At 41.6% G+C, this 23,153-nt stretch overlaps 2 protein-coding genes across 6 annotated transcripts in view; both read left to right on the top strand.

Annotated features, from left to right (window-relative positions):
* Nucleotides 1-5,225, top strand: part of arhgef12b (Rho guanine nucleotide exchange factor (GEF) 12b) — an 82,896-nt gene extending 77,671 nt beyond the window's left edge. For all 4 annotated transcript variants that reach the window (XM_069183009.1, XM_069183010.1, XM_069183012.1 and 1 more), the window contains 3 exons: nt 527-759; nt 1,460-1,532; nt 2,863-5,225. In XM_069183009.1, coding sequence (XP_069039110.1) covers nt 527-759; nt 1,460-1,532; nt 2,863-2,873 — 317 coding nt within the window. In that variant the 3' untranslated portion in view covers nt 2,874-5,225. The remainder of the gene's footprint in view (nt 1-526; nt 760-1,459; nt 1,533-2,862) is intronic.
* A 1,973-nt stretch (nt 5,226-7,198) lies between these two features.
* The window catches only part of grik4 (glutamate receptor, ionotropic, kainate 4), a 312,974-nt gene continuing 297,019 nt past the window's right edge, over nt 7,199-23,153 (top strand). For both annotated transcript variants that reach the window (XM_069182439.1, XM_069182438.1), the window contains exons 1-2: nt 7,199-7,478; nt 7,548-7,625. The gene's annotated coding sequence lies outside the window, so the exon portion shown is untranslated. The remainder of the gene's footprint in view (nt 7,479-7,547; nt 7,626-23,153) is intronic.

Genomic DNA, 23,153 nt, shown 5'->3' on the forward strand with positions numbered 1-23,153 from the left:
TTGGGTTTCGAGAAGGTTTCACCTGATCAGGTTTCTGACAAAACAGCTGTCAAATACCTCTGTTTAACCTTTTCAGCATCAGATATGAAACAAAGGGGCCTGAAATATCCACCACTTAACGCTGAATTCATACGACACCCAGCAGAGTTTCTTATTCTGAACTTTTCGGAGGTTAACCTGTCAATGAGGTCAGCAGGTACCAGGTACTGCGAGTTTCTACAGCAAACGCTGGGGATCCTAGAGAGACGGGACTCTTGTGAGTCCTCTTTCATTAGAGACTATCTAGAAAATGGAGGAAAAGCCCTCATCCAGATGGAGAGATGGTGTGTGGTTGCTTTATACTTAATGAAGAGTACTGTTGTGCGTTGCGGCGCGTTACTAGAGTTCAGCAAGGTTTCTGTGTCGCTCTTCGATTGAGTTCTTCTGATAGCGGCAGGTGTTGTTCCGTTTCTAGCTGTTTTGTGTTGTCAGACCCGGCCGGGAGCTGTGGCAGAGCCCAGCTTAGGAATGGTCTCTGCCTGTACAGCACACAGGTACCTGGTGCTGGAGGGCGACGAGGGGGCGGGGGAGAGCAGTACCGACGACGGCCTCTTGGGCGGCCCCGGCGAGCTGGGGGAACGCCGGGGGTCAGCCGGCGACGCGGGCATCGACCTGAGGAAGCTGCTGTCGCCGTCCTCGCTGCCCGCCAGCGCTCCTGACTTCGGCCGACAAGTCATGACGCACATCCGGGTGTTGCAGGCCAGCCTGCACCATCTCAAGGTACTCGTCGGGCCTTCTGGGAGTGGGGCGCAGGGGCGCGGGGCCGAGCCGGGCCTTGCATGCTTCAATGGTGCTTCTCCATGAACCACAGCGAACCACAGAAGCATGGTGGCCTGCGCTGTGGTACAGCTCTGAGCCCATGCCCGGTTCTCTGCCTCGTGCTGAATTACTCGCCTTCCAGCTGGATCAGTACACAACAAACAGAAAGGAATCTGAGACAGCCTTAAAGCAGTTTCACAAATTGATGGGACGGTTCGCACCCAGACATTTTGTTCTACTCGTAGGGCTTTTAATGCTGTTGAAACATCACTTTATTTCCCAGCTGCCAGGGTTGTTAAGACCTGTTCTGTTGTCGCTGCAGGTACGCATGTTGCTCAGCTCGTATTGCCGTCTGTCGCTGTAGTAGTAGCCCTGATGCATGTGAGAGAGGATGTTCAGTGTTCGGGTGCAGTCTTACTGGCTATATAGAGGCGAAGTCCCCTGGTCTGCTGGCAAGGAGTGCTGCAAGACTCAATGTGAACTCTTTTCCATTCTGCATTATTAAAGAGGCATTAATGCAGCTTGTGGCTGCTTATTTAATTATGAGTTCCATAATCAAGGAGCTGGCCTTGGGCAGGAAAGCAGTATGCAGTGGCCACAGTTGAATAGCCCTAGCTGGGAGCACCCAGACCCTCATTTGACCTGCTTTCTCTTTTAACAGGAGGTGGAGACCAAGTATAACCTACTATGCCAAAGGCTGGCAGGATCAGCTTCTGACACAGACGAACACAAAGGTACAGAATCTGCTCTTGGGCTCGGAGACGTCACCAGCTGTGCTCTGCCTTCAGCGCCACCGTGTGGTGTCAGTGTGCTATGACACTGTCAGGGTTAAAAGAGGACAGCTGATACAGAAACTCATTGGACAGCGCTGTCATTCTGGAGTTACATAGGGTTCTACGTAAAAACCAGAAACAATTACTCCCATGTTGACATTCTGATTGTCAATAGCATAGTCGTCCATCCAAAACCCCTTTTGGAAAAACCCCTTGTTCCAGCAGAATGTAGAAAAGTGATCAAGTGTTTTCCAGGCACCTTTGGAGTTAGTAGACATATGTCACAGTTGCATATATGTCAGTTTTGAGCTCTCAGTTTCTACCTCTTTAAAAAGAGTTGTAGCGTTTGTAAAATTGTCACTTTGCAATTACCAGGTTGATGTAAACTTTCAGAAATGAGAGTGTAATTAATGCATTCAGCTGTTTAATTGCACTGAAGAGTGTAATTATAACATTTCAGGGAACTGGGAGCCTGGTACAGAGTAAAGCACACCCTCTCTATAGCAGACCTCAAAGATGCTTAGAATTAGTTAATTGAAACAACAGCTGTTTTTATTTTGCTCCTGTTTTTTTGAGGGGCTCTGTCTGATTCCTGTAAGCGTGCTGTCTCCTCTCCTCTCGCTCTTTTTGCATTTGAGGATAAATCATACGCGTCTGTCTGGCTTTACTGCTTTACTGAATGCAGTACTTGCGAGCCAAATAAAAAACAAGCTGTAAAAGTCATTGATTTATGTATATTAGTGTTGGAGAAGCTGTGTCTGATAACAGTAGCCACTGGAGGGTATTAGACTTGTTAGTTTACAGTACAGGCCTGGTGTGTAGGAACCGGCATAGCATAAATCATGGAATTGGTTCCCATTCTGTTGTAGATGCCGGTGTATCTTAAGTGCTTCTGGGATCTGAGGGGTATTTTTTGCCATTTCTTGTTTCGAAACAAGTGGCTGCTTTTGGTTGACTCATCTTCTTTAGCCGTTACAGGACCAGTTGAAGAATCTCTGAAATATTGTGCCCGGTGTGCGGTTTATTTATATTAGCATTGAGTGTTTGAAGCCTGATCTTCCTGCTGCACCTTGAGGCTTGAGCGGTAGAATTAGTCTTCACTGCTCTGCTTCCCTTTGCGCCTGATGAGATGACAATAAGATCGATCCTTCACCCAGGGGTCATGCAGCTCAGCTGGAGGATTAACAGTGCGGCCGATGAGCCAATACGATGAAGCTGTAGTCCCTCCCTTTTACTGGTGATGGTTCCCACAAGTCCTAACAAGGCCTCTTTCTGTCTCCGCTCCATGCAGACAAGAGTTAGTGCTGGCAGAGGATGGCCAGCCCCTGCACCCCGCCCAGACGGACGACTGACCGGAGGGACAGAGGGGACATACCGGCTCAACCCCTGGCACTGCGGCGCGGCCCCTCCTTCCACTCCTGAAGGGAGGGGGGGGGGCAAGGGGGGGCAAGGGGGGGCAGGAAGGCGCGAGAGAAGCGCCCGTCGGTCTCTCCTCTGTTACGCCTGCACCAGGCAATCAGGGAAGACAGCCTGAGCAGCGCACCCCCCAGTCCTCCCTGAAGACCCCCCTCTGCTCGGAGAAAGAACTTACCAAATCGAACAAGAAGAGGAGAAACACATAATCTGATAATAACGTCGTTAGATTTTCTTTTTGTTTTTTTTACCCCAAGATGTATTTATTTGACTTTAATTTTATTTGATTTTTTTAAAGAACTCTGAATCTCCTTTTCCACCATCCCGTTTCTGGGGTGCTGTGTGGCCTCCTGAACTCTAGAGGGCAGCCTTGGTTGTCTCTGTGCCCTGCCTGTCGGGCACAAGCGCTAGCCTTGTGAGAAGCTGGTCTGAAGTGGATCTTGCACTGCTGTAGTTCCCTAAGGGCACGACTGTGCCGAGCAGAGCTATGAAGAACGTCCTGCCCAGGTGTGGGGTCGGGCCTGGAGAAAACTAGCGGGTTTGATGACGGAATAATACACACTGCATTTAATTGTACTCCCTCCCCTGCGTCATTTTAAAAGCGTTTTCATTACAACTTTCTTCAGCCAGCCCTGTTGCACCCCGTTCTTATATTTATATAAAATGTTTAAAAAAGCGAAGGGATCTTGTAGGGTTTCCTCCACTTTAATTCAGTTCTTAATCACTAAGCCTGGGCTGTTGACAAACCCACCTGGTTGCCAAAGACTGGCAGAAGATGTCGAGCAGTATTTTTTTGTTGTTGTAAAAGTGAGTATTTCGCACACAGCTGATGACTGTACGACTGATCTTCTGGTTCCGTCGGCCACCGCGTTTTTATTCGCGCCGGGTGGGGCAGGGCAAGGGAGCGCGCCGACGTCACCGGAGCGCGTGGGTCCCGGGTTCGACTCCGGCTTGGCGCGGCCGTCGGTGCGGAGGCTGCGTGTCCTCGCCGAGTCCGAGCGGGCAGGCGAGTCAGGGGCAGGGGAATCCCGGGGGGTCTCGTACTTAGAGGCGCTGTTCGTGAGGGCCCGCTCCCGTCTTTTCAGTTGTCTGATGCTCAGTCAGAAGCAACTGCCCCTGGAACAATTTCGCCTCTTGGGCGTAACAAGCTCGAGGTGAAAGGGAACGGAAAAATCTCTTTGTTGGAAGCTTTATTGCTGTTTTTTGAAGAGTACGGATTCCCCTAAGACGGTATTGTCTGTGTGTACTGCGCTGTGGGTGGGCTTTCTTCCAGCAGTTCTGCCTGCGTTAGGGGCATTTCCACGTCAGGATGAATTTACAGCTGTCAACCACAAGGTGTCGCTCCAAGCTTAAGAAAGTGTCTGTGTGTGGGGGGGTTGCACAGCGTCTCCGTTCACCCCGTTTGATAGTTTGTCAATGCATTGACTATCTTTCTAGTCAGGACAGCCCTTAAAGTTGTGCCCTTGCCTTTACTAACCCAGGGGGAGAAGCGAGAGGGGAGGGAGGAATCGGTTGCTGTGTGTTTCATTTGTTACTTTGTCTTTTGTATCGCGTTACTGTACAGGGTCCTTCGGAAATGGGCTACTATAGATATTTTCATTCACAGACGAAGGAGGAAAAATAAAGGGGGGAGAGACTGCGTGCCTCGCTGTCAGCCCGCCGCCGGGCGCGGACTCATCCATCGCTCCCCCGAAACACGGAAACCGCGGAGCAGGGAGCTCGGGGATCATGTTGTGTAAAAATTGTACAATTCTGACCATCACTGCATCTCAGAACAAGAAAGACGATGAGATACGTTCCTAATTATTTTTTAATTTGTTTTTGTGTGTTGTTTTTTTTCTGCTTTCTACATCATACAATCATTTATTATTTTAACAGAAATTACTAAAAAAAAAAGAAATAAAGGACTCCGCAAAGTATTCCTAAAAATATTAATGTAATCTGTATTTTTATTGATCTTTTTGTCTAGACGTTTATGAGGCATTATTATATTATATTATTATATTATTATTGTTATTATCATCATGTGCTCTTTGGTTCACTGTTTTAAACAACATGTAAAATAGCTCTTTTAGTGGAGAGATTCTATGTAATTTGAACAAGCTGATATATTGTTCAAGAACAAAGCAAGAAGACAAAATTGTGTATTTTTTATTTGAATTTTGTTTGGGGGAGGGGAGGATTCTGGGCCTTAAAAAGAAAAAAAAGTGTTCAAATATCATTAAATAAGCTTGGTGGAAACAGTGGATGTCTGCTTTTTTTAATTGTAGAGCAGAAACTTGACAGGCAAGCGGGTGGATGTGCTGTGGGTTTAAATTGGTCTTGAAACAGTTCTTTGGGAAAGCAGAATAGTTATGGTTTCTTTACACCAAGGGTGGTGGAAGTGTGGAACAGGCTGCCCAGCCCATGCTGCATGGGCCACCTGTCTTTTGTTACCATCCTTGTGGTTTCTGGTCAAACAAAGTTCTTGCTTATCCAGCGCGACCCATTGTTTTTGCACTCTGCCTCTTCCTTAGGGTCTCGTACAGACGCCTGTATCCCGAGAAGCTTGCTGTGGCTTTTGAGCAAAGCAGCCTGGGATTCCCAAAAGGCTATACGTGTTCCTAATGTTTTACCTTTTAGCCACAAGTGCTTGTAGCTTAAAAGAGATAGACTGATCCCCACAGAGGTGAGGCAGCCGTTAGGAAGCTGTGATGCTGTGCGTTAAGAGTTAGTCTCTTAATTCTTTATCTTGTGGAGGCAATTCAGACAAAGTTCTACATGAATTGTATCACAGAAGTGAGTGTCACAGGCATTATAAGCGCTTAAGCTTAACAACTCTTCGGGGCCTGATGGTGCTCTACTGTTTGTGCTTAAGGAAACGAGAGATGTTATGGATGAGCCATTAATCGCTGTGCCCCAAGATTGGGTTTTCTTCTTCTGGAGCGATGAGCCCAGGTGATCGAACACCTGCAGCGTGGTGCATGCGATAGAGGATTGTGAAATGGAGTAGGATACTTAAAGATCCTAACTGAGGGACCTGAAAACAAGGTGCGGAATGGCGTAGACACAACGAAGCACCTGCCCGGACGAATATTCCATATGAGCCAGCGTTAATCATTTCTTAGTGTGAAAATCGAAGACGCGCAAGCTTTAGTGAAGGAGCACTTTAGTTGCTTTACAGCTAACAGCTACACTAAGTCCTGGTGAACCCGTCTGGAGAGTTCCTTGAGCCTGTAGGATTAAACTCAGCCAGTACGGACAGCCAGAGGACTCAGGAGCCGGCGGCACCCCCTGAGTAGAAGACGTGGAAAACGAACAAATATTATTTAAACAAATTGCCCGCATCACAAAGGACTTTCAACCTTCCTTTCGTGAACACAAAATATTGTAATTTAAAAAAAAAAGTATTAAAACGCTCGCAGTCTGAAGTTTTCCTAATTGGTTGAACAAGGCGCTTCGGGCGTCCGAATATTTAATCAATTCCTTTTTTTAATTCCTGTGACAAAACCATTGAAATAGCGGCCCAGCGCAATTTTAATATTTATATTCGGTTTTTCTAAAGGTGATCGCTCGAAGCTGGCTCCGCCGGAGGAGTTCCTCTCCCCCTCCACCCTCACGCGTACTTGTCCACCGGCGCTGCGGGGAGCCCTTCAGCTGCCCCCCTCCGCGTTCATATTCGCCTGTCTGTGCGAGTCTGTCCTCAGCGGGGAATTCTCAGCTGTCCTTCATTTCAGTTATTGGTTCATCTCCCTTCTGTCTTGACTGTCTGGTAAGAAGTCGCAGCCTAGCCGGAGAGCTGACGGGCAGTCGGAGAGATAAATTACATTTTTAATACATAGCCAGTGCACGCTGGACTGTTGTTTGTTTATGTGTTTCTTTATTTCCCAAATAAAAAAAAAAAATCAGGTCCATCTTTGGTGATGAACATCTCTTGTACACCGTAGAGGGGGGGGATTTTTATTAATTCGTATTTATCTGTTCTGGGTTGAAAGGTCAGTTAAGGATATCGCCTGGAGTCCTCCACGCGTGTGCTGACACCTTTCTCTGCCCCTGTCACGAATCTGAATCCCCGTGCGCCTCCCGGCGTGCACACCTGCGCCGCTTTTAGCAATCAGTCAGTCACTCACGGCTCTCTCATAAACACCCCTTCACTGTTGAGAGAGCCTTCCACTTTCTCTTGTGTGCGTGATTTTGTCTCTGTTTACTGAATACCGACCTTGCTGGCCTTTGACCACGATTCTGTCTCTACGCGCGTTATTTGGATTTGGAACAAGTAATAGGATTATTCCATGCTGGAAAAAAAAAGAAGAAAGAACACAACGTTTCGGCCGTGGAGCCTTCTTCAGGTGTTATTTGGATTTGGACACCTCGATTTCTGGATACCTGACCTTACTCTGCCTATCTCTTCTGGATTTGGATACCCCGCTGCCCGACTTCTAGTTTACTGACCTAGCCTGGCTACCCCGACCTCGTACCTTGTACCACGACCTTTGGAAGTCTGACATTACTCCTGTAAGCTCCGCACAGGGTCCGTTATTTTCCACCGGTTCAGACACTCGAGTCTGACAGTAGCTCTTTCAGAGCTGCAGGAAGGCGCAGGCGCGTCTCTTCCCCTGGAGGACAGCAGACCCGAGATGATGATGATGATGTGACGCCGAGGTTAGTGGATTAAAAGCGCAGTCAAGCCCCCGCAAAGCCCCAAACCACACACCGCAACGAGCCTTTTTTTGGGGGGGGGTGATTTTGGGATTATAATATATAATCTGTTTAACACATTTCACGTGAAAACGGGCATGAGGAATAATGAAAGGTAGATCTGACTGGATAGATACAAAACTCACCAAAGTCAAAACAGTTTCAGGAGAGGGACTTTTTTTAGGCTGCAAACCCTTTTTAAACTGGGCTCTGTGTGCAGTGTGATAAGTTGGTTTTTAACACCGCCAGGGCGTCATCCCTTGTTTTCCCACCTGAACGATGATTGATTGAATATCCATTGCTAGCATCTTAAGTGATTTTGGGTTTGCAAAAGTAGAGAAAACGAAAATGGCCCTGGTGTACAAATCAAAGATATTTGCTTTTTATTACTTTATGCAATTCATACATTTGCCGCAGATGACACTCCAGACTAAAACACTGGGGCAACTACTATAACCAATGGGTATTTGGAGTCCATTACTGTATGATAGATGATAGATACTTTATTGGTCCTTTGAGGGAAATTACAGTGCAACAGCAGCTTAACATGGCAACAGTGTAAAGAATGATACAATAATACAATACAGTCAGTACAGTGAGAAATGCACTAAGAGGTTACTCACCGTCCAGAACACACACACACACACACACACACACACACACACCACAACAGTACACAGTTGTTTGCACAATATGAATATAAATATGTTGCACAAAAGCATTTGTAAATGGGGGGGAGAATAATGTATCAGTTTACCGTTCAGTCCAGAAACAGGTCACTGTCAATGTTGCCTCTGCCCAGACGCAAGGTGGATGTGTTGTACAGTCTCTTGGCAGAAGGCAAGAATGACCTGTAGCGCTCCCTGTCGCACCGTGGATGGATCAGTCGATTGCTGAACGTGCTCTTCATTCCTGCAAGTCTGTCATAGAGGGGATGGGAGACGTTGTCCATGATGGCCTCTAGTTTGGACACCATTCTCCTCTCAGCCACTACCTCCAGGGGGTCTAGGCCAGACCCAATGACAGAGCTTGCTCTCCTGATGAGCTTCTTCAGCCTGTTAGAATCCACTACTCCAATCCCAGAGCCCCAGCGTACCACCGTGTAGAAAATGGATAATTTCAAGCGAAACGCCGTCATTTTTACATCAGCTGCAGAGACGTAGTCATACTTTTGGACAGACGAGTAAAGAGTTATGTACATTATATCCCCAGCAGACAGGCGTCGAGTTGATAAGCTAACGTTATGCTGTTTTGTGGAATGGTGTTACAGTGTTGTCTAGAACCCTTGCCTTCGCATTTCGAGCCTCTAAGAATGCCTCTGAAAAGTAAAGGTGGACGGTTTGTATAATTATTTTTCGGCGCTTTGGTGCCTCTGGTTGTACCTCAGACCTGGCGTAGAAATCTCAGAGAAACGTTTACGTTGACAGAAACTAAATGTAATGTTTTCCTGCTTCACATATAAGTTTCTTGGGTAATTGAATTCTCCAGAAACATGGCGACTATAAACTGTAACTAATCATAGTGGCTGCCTACAGGGGTGTGGTTTTGCTGTGACCCACATTAGAATGATCTCTAATTTCTCTTCCCTCTTTGTCATGATGTCCTAGTAAAATAACATTGCGGTTTACAGAATCATTATAATTCTCTTAATGTTAAAAAAGTTGATTAACCTTTGGAATCTAAAAAAACATTGTGAAATATGTTTTAAATCCCTTCCCATGTCCGTTTTGTTGTACGTGTGTTAACATCAATAGCTTCGCGGTTTCGGGCTTGTTGCCTTTTGAGCTTAATGATCGTGATAATGCAAGATATAAACTGTAAACCGTGCATGAACTGTGAAGTTGGCTGAGAAAAAAGGGGGAAATCTGGTGCTTTGACACGGATGTCTGACTCGAAAAGCATCTGCAATAAAAATGATGGTCAGCACGTACAGCTCGTGGGTGAACATCCGAGCCCCTTCTGCAAGGTCAGTGATCGATTGTGGCCGGTAGCCCAACGCTTTACACAACCACACGGTTAAAAGGAAGAAAAGTTGGGGAAAAACAAGCGAGAATTAGTGAGCATATTGGACAGAAAGCCCTTTAGAATTTGTGTTTTTGGAAAGGGTGTACAGAGCTCATTTCCACTGCTCTAGTTCTTCATTGGCGCAATGGGAAAGAGGGATTTATTTCATTCAAACGCAGCGATTCAGTTCTTTGAGTGTTTCTGAGTATTAATGACTATTTGCCGCTGCCATTTTTGACATTGTGTGTATGTGAATGCAGTATGATGAGGACTGTTAACATTTCATGTTAATTGTCAACTGTCTTGTTGAGTGTCTTTCACTTGATTGTTTGGAAGTGTTCAAAACCTGAAGTGGGTCTGATCACTCTATTCATTTCTCCCAATCCGCCCCCAAAAGATCTATTTAAAGATACTTTGGAAACCTGCTTTTTTTTTACTGAAATAGGATTTATGTATTGACAATATATACAGTACACTGTACCTCAGTAAACCATCACATCTAATTTGATTCTTAGATTATTGAATTTTGTACTACATACTCTATGTAGCTTTTCAAGAATAAATATATTTTATGCAAAATATTACCACAAACATGTTAAACCTACAGTATGCAGACTAAAACCAAAGCCTCTTTACTTTGGGTTGTAATATGTTTATTAATATATTTGGGGAAAGAGGGAAAGTGCAAGGTTAAACACTATGAAATGATGTTTTCCTCGGGTACTTTGTATCTAAATGGAGTATGACACCCCATAAAATGTTACAGGGGTAAGACTCCAGTTATATCTTCTCACACATTTTGTGATTAGTTGTTTTTTAAATCTTTTTCTGCAGTGCCTCAGGCCACCATCACCCAAGATATTTATTAATTTAACTTAAATTAGAAAGTAGAAAAGCATTAATGCAGATACATCCAGCATGATATTCGTTACTTGCAGAAGATTACCCCAGCTTCATTTTGCTTTTCTTTTAAGTAGAGCTAAATCAAGCTGCTTGTGGCATTATGCAATCAATTCCCTGACAAATTTGGAAAAGAAGAAAAAGTATTTCCAGGGGAGTTAGGTTTGATGATTGAACGTGCATCATTCTTCACAATTAATGTTTATTTTAACCTCCTGTCCTTAAACATTGAGATTGCAGAGGGGAATTTGATAAGGTGTAATTAAATTGATGTTTGTTTTCTAGAAAAAGAAAAACATCTCTCCACGTAATAGTTCCTACAGTATGTCTGACATTTTAATTGCATTATGACAGACTGCCAGTCACCCTGATTAAGAAAGTGTAAAACAACAGGCAAGGTGTGGTGGTGGATTTGTAGATCAGAACAGAAAGTGCTAAATCACAGATGGTGTACAGGCTTAATCTGTAGCTGAAATCAAACTCTGAAAGATAACACTGTAAAGAATGGTAATATACTACTGTATATATGTGCTTAGAGGCATTAGAAATCAACAAATGCTGTTGCAATGCTATACCCAGTTTTTGTGTTTGTAATACCTCTCAGCATACTTCTTAATTTTTAATCATTTTAAATAAGCTTGTTAAATGTTTAGCTTTGTATTTTATAAACATAAAATAGTGAATTCTTGTTCATTCATAATGGGGAATTCCTTAGCACCATTATTTTGTATAACATGTTTAAATTGTTACTTTTCTTAAGATGTGTTTTCAGTTTATATGTATATTAGCACTGTTTATGAATGTATTATGTCGATTTAATATTGATTTGTTGCATGTATTAAGTGTTTTGATTAATTGGTCATTTGTGGCTGACAATTACACACAAGTGACTCATTTGTGATGGAATTGTTGGGGCACAGGTGAAAAGATGATTTACCCATTGAATGCCAAGTCTGGTTAAATACAAGAAGGAAAAATGCAGAAAGGAACCAATGTAAACTGCAATTGAGATGTTTTATGGTTCTCATCAGTTTCCTGCACTCTTTCCCCTTTGTCTATGCAGTCCTTTTAAAAAAAGAAAAAATGTAACCATTTTCTTACATAGTTACATTTATCATTATTTTTTAAATTTAAGTTCTGCATGCTTCAGATCAATCACAGTTTGAGGCACTTGTGTCCATTTATTATGCCAGACATTTTCTGTAGGGAAAAAATTGTATAGATATTGTAGGCATATAGATTGTAGATGCCTACAATGAGCTGCTGAAGAGACCTAGGTTCTGTCATATACTGATGCAGTATAGAACAGTTACCCAATTCCAGAATGGGTTGCGTGCTTTGTGCAAGATATCAGAAGTCAGATCCGTGAGGCTGATAGAAAACATAGTGTGGATTTTCACAAATACTCCTATGATGCAAAAAGTGATTCTTGCCTTTGGCACAAATACAATGTAACCAATCAATGTAACCTCCTACTGGCCTCCTCAGTGTGCTTCATTGTTGATTACCCTGGAGAGTTCATTTGAAATGGATCCAAAGGTGATTAAGAGGCCAGTGATTTGGTTGAAGTCAGCAGTTCTTTAAGCAAACCCAATTTTCCTGTGTCCTCTTTGTAGAACACAGCTCGTTGGAGGAACCTTTTAAAAAAAAAAGTTTCTTTTCAACATCAATGGATCCAAGAACGAGCCCTTGTTTATAGTTATAGACCATGCTGTAGTTGAGAGGAATATCCACTGCAGCCTCTCCTGACTAGATACAGTGGCATGTACAGTTCTTCTGTATCTAGACTTTGTGTTTCTTTTTAAAAACATTTAATTTTCTTGATGGCTTTTAAGTAAATTACCCAAAAGCCCCCTTAAAGAGAGAGACTGTTCAAGGTTAAGATCACCTGTGATTTAAAAGTGAATTGCCTGTAAAGGATCATTGTCCAAAATTATCTTCTGATTTTCTTTATACAGGGCATACGTAGCTGAAAGTAGCCTATTTGCTCATTGTAAATGATGGGTGAGGAGGTTGCGGTAAGGTGTGAAAAATATGCTGTGGCTGAGATACACATGAGATAGAAATGCATTCTGTAAACAGAGATTCTCTGACGTGTCCCTAAATTAGTGCCTTCCTAATTCAGTGCAAAAGTTAGCAGAGGAAGTCAATGGTGTAGGAAGATTCCCGTAGTAAAAGATCTCTGGGAGAGACCCATTCCAAAGCTCAGTATATGAGAACCTAAAAAGAGTCCTAGATGTGAGAACCTAGATGTGATTTTAGTGAATGTGTTGTAGGATCTTGGTTTGGTTATTACTTTCAGCTGCACACATTTCCTGTTGTCAAATGTCTCCTGTCTTCAGTCTGAATTTGCTTCTGCCCAGTTTTATATTACTGTAAGTCCTGTACTGTTGGAGTGACTTTGACAGCTGAGGACAAGTGTGAGATAGGCTCAGCTGTCACTGTAGGGAAAATTGTTGAATGGGAAATGTATTTTGCCATATTCAATAAGTATTTTCTATAATCTTATCCTGAAACACCAGTGTTTTTAAGATTGAACGATTATTTGAAGACTAAGCTGAATTTAATGCACTACTTAAATGTTTTTCAATTTTTATATTGTGGTATTATAACCTACACTAGTGTATTATTTACTCGCAAGTTATGATGTGTGTGTTAAAATAATCGGCCGATAATGTCGTACTAAATCAAAGATGACTGTATGAATGTGGACTCTATATTAAAACATTTTATGCAATATCTGGGAATGGTGTCTCATCTCAAGTCTTTGTCAGAAGGAGCTTATTGATAGCAGCATTACCTGTAGCTTTGAAATAGTTTATCCGATTACAGATATCCACGATGTGTGGTACAGAAATAAAGAAACAAGTCTCTTCAGTACTGTGTGGACCTTAATGGAATCATTTATTGGGATTGACTCCCACACACTTTGACAGGAGTGTACTTCTAATATTTTGCTTTTACTAGATTGACTGCATTAGTTTGTAACACAGGCAAGAGAAATACTGCCCTTGATCACACAGTGACTGCACTTTCAAGATGCATTAATGGATATTCTGGATTATTCAGATACAGTAGTGGTATGGAGCTGCTTGGGAAAGGGGGGTGTGATGCAGTTTGGGGGTGTTTCCACCCTTCAGGAAAATAAAGGACTGGACTTTGTTTATTCAGTGAAGTATAACCGTAAGGCTTTAAGCACACAGAGAGGGAGAGCTTCGCTCAGATCAGCCACTTCTAAGAATGGTTTGAATTCTTAATTGAAGTGAGGATGTTTGCTCAAGATTTCAAAGCTGAAGCAATTAGAGCATTGGGTCCCAATCCTGGTCCTGGTGACCCAAACACCTTTTGGTTTTTGTTCCCGTTTTGCCCTTGGTAGCTTTAAGTGTTGTATTTTGTAAGTGAAGTAAAATCACAATCTTGTGACTAGAAACAAAATGAAAATGGAATGGAAAGGTGAGATGGAATGAAAACCAGCAGGTGTTTAGGTTACCAGGACTAGGATTATAAACCACTGAATTAGACACCTAAGATTCTTCCATGGTCACAAATTCATAATGCCTTAGACAAGCTTTTAGCAATTTGCTAGATCATCTTATAACTTTTCTTTTTCTAAAACTTCATGATGAGAAATGAATGGGAAACGGAAGTCATGGAAGGGTTTGGCGAATGCTAATTAAGTAAACTAACTACTCTAACATGCTAAATCCACATAATTGAATTATTGTATCAAGCTACGTTGAGAACAATTTGTTGTTTGAAGTTACAGTTGAGTAACATAGAAATTGTTAATTTCCCCTCTAAATTACAAATCTCTTTTCCATCTTTACAACTGGCAGGCTGCCAAATCCATTAACCAGCTGTCTTTCTGTATGAAGGCAAGAATCTATATTGTTAGGTGATGTAAACCGCATATAACAGAAATCATTTGTTGCCCCAAAGAATCAGACCTGTGTGTTGTCAGATTCATTTCTGTGAATATTCTGTGGAATATCGAATACTCTCTTGGCTCATGAAGACTGCAGAAGTGATACTTGTGAGTTTATTGTGAAAATCTATTGCACCCATGAAAATATACACATCATGTATAGAATACAATATGCTAAATACAGAAGGGTGATTATTCAGTAATTTTGTTAGTTTGTACTTGTTAGAATTTTTCAAACAAGAGAAGGAAACAAGCTAAGGAAAAAAAAAAGCAGAAACAGCAGCACTTTGGTTTCTGGAATGAAGTCCTCACATTGTGTTTCAGTGAGCCCCTCTGTAGAACTATTTTATAAATGATAAAGAAGAATTCGCTGTGGTTACTTCTTTGAATTTAAGATTGTGTCCTGTGTCAAGACATCCCCTGACCTCTGATACAGGAAAGGGAGCTGACCTGTGTTTGTTCAGTCCAGGAAAGAAAGATTGCACCTGCTGCCCAGACAATTCAAAGGGAACCCAGACAATTCAAGCCGTTACAAAAGTAGCTGAAAGACACAATTCAGGACACTTTCCATGGCTCATCGCTCTGGTGTTGGAGGCTGTAGACCGAGCACTTGTTTATGAAATGCAATGGGACTGGATACATAAACCTCAAGGTGTGTTTTTCCCTCCTTAAATAAGAACAGTTTGTCTTCAGCGTTGTGAGCTGTATTCACTGCCTCTTTGCTTTGAGGGTCGCCTTGTTATTGACTTACAGTAGAAGGTATAATCATTGCTCAGGGAGCAGTTGTAGGAAATTTATTGACTTTCAACTCCTGTCCAATATGGTTGCTTGGCGTTGATTCTATATACCTGTCAAAACGTGTCAGAGCAAGACATTTTATAATAGGTTGAGTCTTTTGTTATGGGACTTCTGGTTCAGGTCAGAACTGATGATTCAGGTGTGAATGCCTGGCTTGATAACAGAGACAGAACCTGTTACAAACTTCTAACTGTTCAAAGAAATAAAACTAAATATTTTAAGCCTTATGTAAAAACCTTTGAGATATGTGACAGTTGTGACAATTACATTGAATACTGTAAATATTCATTTGAAATAAGAGGATGGTGAAGTAGATTTTCGATTAGATTCATTGAAAATAAAAACATCAGCAACAGTAATTAAAAAATGACAGCATGCAGAAAAGTTCTATACAGCAGAACCCATTCTCAATGAATGAGTGCATTATTATTCCTGTTTCTGCTCATGCTGCTTCGTGCTCATCTTTTCAGCATTGTTTGTCATGCTTGGAAAACAGACGTAGAAATAGATTTCACCCCCTAGGGTTAAGCTGACAGTCTGTTTTTGTTTTATTTATTTATTTTTGCTTTTATTCCACGGTTTCTTTAGCACTGAGATAGCAGGCTGTGCTGGGCTGCCTTATTCATTTCCAGACAAATTGCAGTCTTTCTTGTCAATCGGCAGGTGTGGGGGCGTCTGTTGCCATCGGTATGAAGCAGTCGCCCTTGGAGAAGTTTCACTTCTGGAGCTCAGAGGAGATGACAGCAGGGGTTTCCATAGCTCATTGTCCTGGTGGTAAAGGCTGTGGATTGAGCACTACTTTATGAAATGTAATTGGACTGGATACATAAACTGACTCAGACCGCTTGCATTCACATGGGTGGGAAAACTCAGAGGGCCAGGTTAGTTGTAGAGAGAGGAGGATCCAGTGAGTTAACAAATTTAAAATCAGTTGGGTGGTAGCTTTTAAGGTGTGGCATCACAGTTAGTGATTGGTCAGAATTTATTAGGCATAGTCCTGATATCTACCTTGCGGGTCCCTCATTGGTAGATCTTCCTTCGGGTGATGAACACTGACCTCTGAACCATTATCTTGGGAAGAAATAGACCACTGGCTCACTGAGGCCCATCTGTGATGTGTATATATCTCATTTGATGGTTCAGCATTAGACACAGCTTTAAGATGTCTCTTATCAGAGAGGTCTCTTAGCCATGTCCTCCACATTGACACAGAGCACAAGCTGCCTTGTCAAGGGAACACGGACATTAATAGAAATCTTTAATAACACTTAATTCTAAGTGTATAATATGTCTTGCTGCTACACTAGTGTAAAACCGAAACAGAGAGCTGGTTTTATTTCAACTAAATGTTATGCTGATGATCCCACTATTTGTGTTCCAATGTAGTGGAAACTGTATCAAAATGCATTGTAATATGGGCTGTGATAAACTGTGGGCCATATGGTAGCCCCTGTCAGCATGTTGTCCATCTGCTACATCAGGAGAACATGTGAAGCCCAGTTTTCCACAGTTGGGGGGGAAAAACTATAGGCAAACTGCCCATCTAATTAATTTACTATGCATTTTGCTGTAGTCTCCCATCAGTTTAAAATAAGGACCATAAACTTCTGTAACAGTTCTGCCAGGAATAACTAGGAAGCCTGGAAAAAGAATGGATCATGGTAGGAAAACATTTAATCTAGCCAAGAATTGTGAGCTTCAGGTACTTGTTTCTTTTTTTCTTCTTGATTTTGAAGATATAATTCTTGCTGAGCACTCAAATATTTTGGCACAGCTCACAAAGAAGGGAAATGCCATGTCTGATGTGAATAAGGATTTGGATATTTGCATTACGGAGTCTCATCATCTGTTTTACCAAGCTCAACCAAGGACCATCATAGACTCTATTAGGCAGAGATTCTATTGCTTATACCCTCATCAGCACTGGTTTTGGACTGCCTAATCTATTATAAAATTGGATTGAGAAGACTTATACTAATAAGGTTCTGAGAGAACAGCTTTAAATGTCGTATATTGCATACTGTACTAATAAACTGTTTGCATCAGATAAAAAGCTGTGAATCTCTGTGGAGTTACATTTCAATTTCATGCCCTTTAAAAGCAGTGAGAGGATTGTGTTCTCTTCAGACCCTCCTATCTTTTCTACCCTTTAGATGGAACTGTAGAGCATTTCTGTGTTGCTTTGATTTGATGTGCATACAAAGACACTTGTAACATGAACAATTTCATCTCTGTGGTAGAGTTTACATTATTACTGTTTGCACCTTTGTGTTCTAGCATGAATAAGGCTGTAGAGTAAACCTTTACCTAACAATGTAGGGATAAATAACTTTCTGCTTAATGTCCATTTGAAGATGACTGAAAGTGTGTGATGAATTGGCTAATGTGCAGTGTTATCTTGTGGTGTGGACTGGAGTTTCTCACATTCAAGCCAAAGCCGGAATATTTTCTTTAGATATTGTATGCATCTGGCTGTGGTAGCCACCCAAAACATGTCGCTATGTATAGCAAACACATTCTTAAATTCTCATTACATACCTGGAGTATTCTGCTTGTCTGGTGTCATATTCATGCTTTTGTATTTTTCATTATGTGTCCTTTAAGCATTTCCATCGCTCATAAGAAGCAGTGCGGTACTGCTTCATCCCCACTGTGTGAAACAAGGTAGTATCTTCCACACTGGAGGAATAGGTGATGTAAACGCCTTAATTGTAGTTGTGGGGAACGAGAGGAAGAAGAGCAGTAGTACCTGAAGTATGACTTTCAGTGTGCTTCTAACCTGCCCTGGCCAGAGCGCATAAGATGAATATTCCATCAGTTCATTGCAAGAGTAGAACTGACAGCAGAAAGAAGCAGGACTATTCTTGATCTTCCATATCTCAGGAATAATCAGTTCTTGTTAGCAAGAGCTTTTCTGCGGTCTTGTAGCGTCAACAGGTGCATTTTTGAGCTACTGCAGTAAAATCAAAAGCAGCAGTATTAGTTACATGTTTGCTGGAATTTAGATTTTTCACATCTTATTTTAGTCTTTTTCTTTCAGAAAAGTTTTTGTTCTTGAAGATTTTGTTTCTGGGAATGCAGTTCCCCAGAAAGGACTAAAGGATTAGTTTGCATACAGCAGGGGTATTTGTGTGATTTACTGGCGTGAAGCATGGTTATCCTGTTGCACAAAGTAGTGCAGGTGGGTAGCTGCATCAGTGTGCGTAGACTGTAAAGGAACAAGTAATAGGTTCTTTCCATGTTGAAAAGAGAAGAAAGAAAACGCAACGTTTTGGCTGTGGAGCCTTCTACATTGTTTTCTTCTTTTTCAGCATGGAATAAACCTATTTCTTTTTCTGTTGCACAAATCCTTGCAGGGCACTCAGAGGCATTTTACGTTTGCACTGTGGTATCGTTATACATCTTGTAATTTAACTGAGCATATTGTGCTTGGAGTTAAAAGGAAAAACAGTAACTTTAAATGGCTGTGGAGGCACATTGTATAAAAGGAAACTGTTTAAGATGTATCAATTGTCATTCAGATTCATATCCCCCTCTCTGTGTGCCCACAGAAGCATTAGCTCTTATGTTTACCCCAAGGAATTTAAACCTGCTCATCTGGCAATGCTAGACATTCTCTTAGATACATGCATGAAGCATTTATTAATATTCAAGTTGGTGCTACCTAGTTCTGCAGAGTAAGTAGATTTTTAAATCCCATTTTGATACTCTTGCAGACTTGGCTTCTGGTGCACAGTTTAGTAAAGTAAAGTGGCTCCTGGCTGTTTGAAGTTGCTGAAAATATTTGGAAACTCAGGAGGTATCTGTTCTGACCTTGGAGTTGCCCAGGGTAAGTACGTCCGTTTTTGGGCTTGTTTTTCACATTCTCCCCACCAGACTGAGACAGGTTGGAATAAACAAGTGTTTAATTAGCTCCCTGAATCTGTCTGATTTGGCACATCTTAACATTGTCTGTCTACTTGATTCTGTGATATTGCAATTACTAAAATGGAATGGATTGCCATCTCCCTTATGGTATTGTCGCAGTGACAATTGGCATACTTTTTCTTTATTATATACTTTTCTATGCTTCCCTTCTTTCTGAGCCAAAACTATTTTTCCAAACTAGATAGTGCCCTGAATACATTTGACTGGAAAAACAAAACACCACACAATAAGCTTTAGCCTGTAAAAAAGAATAAAAAAACAAGGGGGCCTGTTAGCACCGAAATTTCTCCTTATAGTTTTTTTAGATCCACCATCTTGGTTGGAACTAGAACAGCAGTCTAGTAGCCTGGTTTTACTCCTATCTTTCTTTTCTTTGCAGTTCTGCTAAGAAATTAGATTGTTTAAAAAATGCATGTCATATCCACAGTAGAAGCATGGTTTAAAATCCACCAAATTTACAAACTAAAGATTTTTTTGTTTTGCTAACCTATTTGGCACAACTCTCACGTTATGATGACTAAGAACCCTATATATTTCCCAATTTCAAAATCAAAGGGCATCATACAGCTTGGTCAACTCTTTGGCCAAACTCTGCTTATTTCGAGTGCATAATTAGCTCTGTTGTATTCCTCCTCCAAATGCAGTTATCAAGATATGCAATGATGTCGGGTCATCTAAGCCTCGTTGTTCAATGTTGACTGATCTTGTTGTCCAAAATATGTAGAATTGTGACTGCTTAAGACACTGCAATGCATATACTTTGTGGGAAATGGGGTTCAGATTTTTTCTTAGACCTTTCCTTCCTTAGAATTCTGGACTTTGATTTGTTTTACACATTTAAACGCTTGATTAACTCAAAAATCCAGCTCGTTCAGTACATTGTTTTATGCCATATATATATATATTTTACTCATAGGGGGCTATTTCTTATGGGACTTGTCGACACTGAAATATGTCAACACGATAGTGAATTAATACCTGGCCATCACCTACATGCTTTCTGGAAATGCAATCCTGTTTTTCAGTTCTGGTCTCAAATTCTGTCAACCCTGTCTGGCTTCCTTGGCCAGTGCATTCCTCTTGAACCTGTTATGCCTCATTGGAAACCCCAGTAAGCTCAAAATGTGCAACCAGATTTTTACTCCCATCATATACCACAGCAACAAAAAGGTTATATTATTAAGGAAAGATAAAAGATTTCCCTATCACGATGAACCTCATGAATGTTTAAAAATCTTTTGCTTGAGAAGACTAGGATGTCTAAAATAGTTAAACATTTCAGGTTGTCGTTCATTCATTTTTACTTAGGGTGGAATGTGTGCCTGGAGATTTATTACTATTTTGTGATTTTTTTTTTTTCCTGACCTTGAACAGATTCTCTTTCCTACTCCTCTTTATTCCGTTTCCCTTCCTTTGTTTTTTCCTTTCTTATTGTATACCTTATTGTATGTCTTAGCTTTTTCTGATTGTGATTCAGATGTGGATGTGATGATATGTGATTTGCACAATATGTTTTTTAATGTATTTTGTTAACTTAATGGCCTTTGTACTTAATGTATGTTTTGTGTATTAAATACAAAATAAAAAGTGGACTTCCCAGTCCAGATTTTGTATGCAACAAATGTGTAATCATGTAAATTGTGCATGGATGAACGATATAGTGTATAAACACTCACAATTTCCGAATGTTATATAAATGTGAGGCTCATGTCTTTTAAAAATAATGTAGACTTGAAAATACAATGCTGGTTAGTTCATTTAGTACCTAATGTTTTTACTAGTGCTGGTAAATGCTGGACTAAGCTGAAAGAGGTAGAATGTAAAGTGATTTTTGAGATCACAAATGTACTTCTTATCCTTGTACTCAACAGCAGACAAATTCCTTGAATAGCTCAGATGTCTGTAATTAAGTTAGCATGAAGAATTGGTCAGTTGTTTGTTTGCTTGTAATCAGATGTCTTATTAAACTGTCAAACTGAAACAGTATGTGCAAAGCTGACAGCGGTCAGGTCTTTATGACAAGAGATTGCCTGTTGCCTGTTGTAGCAGGCTGGGCTATGGCGAGACTGTATTATAAGCCAACCTGCCACTAGAGGATGCCAATTGGCCTGTCCCACCTGTATGTAGGGTCTCTGGTCTGGTAATTCAATTATTAGTGGTTACTTGACATATTCTCACGTGGGACTAATTGATATAAATATGGTTTCACAGTGTTACCTGATGGTTGGGTTTTGCAGTCTGGTGAGAGTGTTTTAGAATCTCTCCAATAATTCTCCTGCACTGTTCAGTGTTCCCAGTATAAATGTCTGTGTGCTCAGAACCACCTTAGTTAAGGATGGAGGCTGTCAGACCCATCTTCAATGAGTATGTGTTTGTGAGCATGGCTACTGCCAGTTTAACACAGTAAGGCAGCATCTTCCGTTGGGACAATCTATACAGTGGTAGCTTTGCCATCTCTTAGAAATCAAGTTCAAGTTTGTCAATCCAGCCATATACAAGTATACAGAGGAGTGAGATATCGTTCCCTAGGTCTATGGTGTGAATATTTAATTCAATTCAGTGTATTTTTATATAGCGGCTTTCATAACAGGGTTGCCTCAAGGTGCTTAACAATGCGATTCACGATGCATTTTGTCAATAAAAAAAACAGAAGGCCAGAAGACAATGGAGGAGAGGAACCAAAAACTCCTTAGTAAGGAGAAAAAAACCTCTAGGGGTCCAAGGTCAACTGGTTGCCCAACCCATTTGGGCATGTTTACATTATATAAAAAATATGAAATAATGAGGGTATTAATCCATCCATCATATCTTCTGTGTGTTAGTACTCGGTAAATTCCTCTTAAACAATAGCTATATCCACGATGTCCCTCTTGGATCCATTGCAGTGATGCGGCATCCAACTCAGATGGTACCCAGCCTGGGCACCATCCGGACATGTGGGGAGGAGAATAGGATAGTCTGGTCAGAACAAATGTATTTACCTGGTGGGCCAACATAGAGACACACAATAGCATGTACAGCAGCACCAGCAGCCATGGTTGCAGCAGGCTATGATGTACTGAGATTGACTGAGAATACAGACAAGACACTGACAAGATAATGCTATAGACAATGTAGACAAAGACATTTCTGACAGGGTAAATAAAGTGCAATGTGCGTAGTGCAATTTACTTTACAGGATTGCACAAAGAATTGTGCAAAGAACACATCAGACAGTATACCTATCATTAGGCAAAAAAGAACTAGGTTTCCAGATTTGGAGTAGGTGCAGTAGGTACCAGTGTGTTGAGGAGCCCAACAGCCTGAGGAAAAAAGCTGTTATGAAGTCTGGTGGAGCTGGCCTGTATACTGGGATACCTTTTACCAGATTGTAGGAGGGCAAAGAGGTTGCAGGAGGGGTGGGAGGGATCGTCCACAATACTGGAGGCTTTGTGTGTGCAGCGTTTGTGGTAGATGTCCTGAATCGACAGAAGGGAAGCTCCAGTGATGTTTTCTGCTGTATTGACGATTCGTTGCAGGGACTTGGGTCTGAGACCTTACAATTCCCAAACCAAACAATGATGCAGTTTGCCAAGATGCTCTCAATGGTACCGCTATAGAATGTGGATAGTATTGGGGGGGGGGGAGGTTTGCCCTTCTCACTCGCTGCAGGGAGTGAAGATGTGCGTTTTCAGCTAGGGAGGTGGTGTTGATGGTCCAAGTGAGGTCATCTGTGATATGCGCACCAAGAAACTTCGGACTGTTAGCAGAAGAAATAGAACTCTTAGTAGCAATAATATAAAAACAGTACTGAGTCCAGGGTAATTCCATGATAAAAGCATAACTTTTTTGTGAAAGCCATATTGAAATGACTTATGCAGGTACTAGCATCTCTTAAGGCGATACGTTTAAGTGCGAGCTTAGAAACCTTTGAGCCAGACAGATCATGAATGATCCTG

This window comes from Lepisosteus oculatus, chromosome 23, assembly GCF_040954835.1.
Source record: "Lepisosteus oculatus isolate fLepOcu1 chromosome 23, fLepOcu1.hap2, whole genome shotgun sequence".
NCBI lineage: Eukaryota > Metazoa > Chordata > Actinopteri > Semionotiformes > Lepisosteidae > Lepisosteus > Lepisosteus oculatus.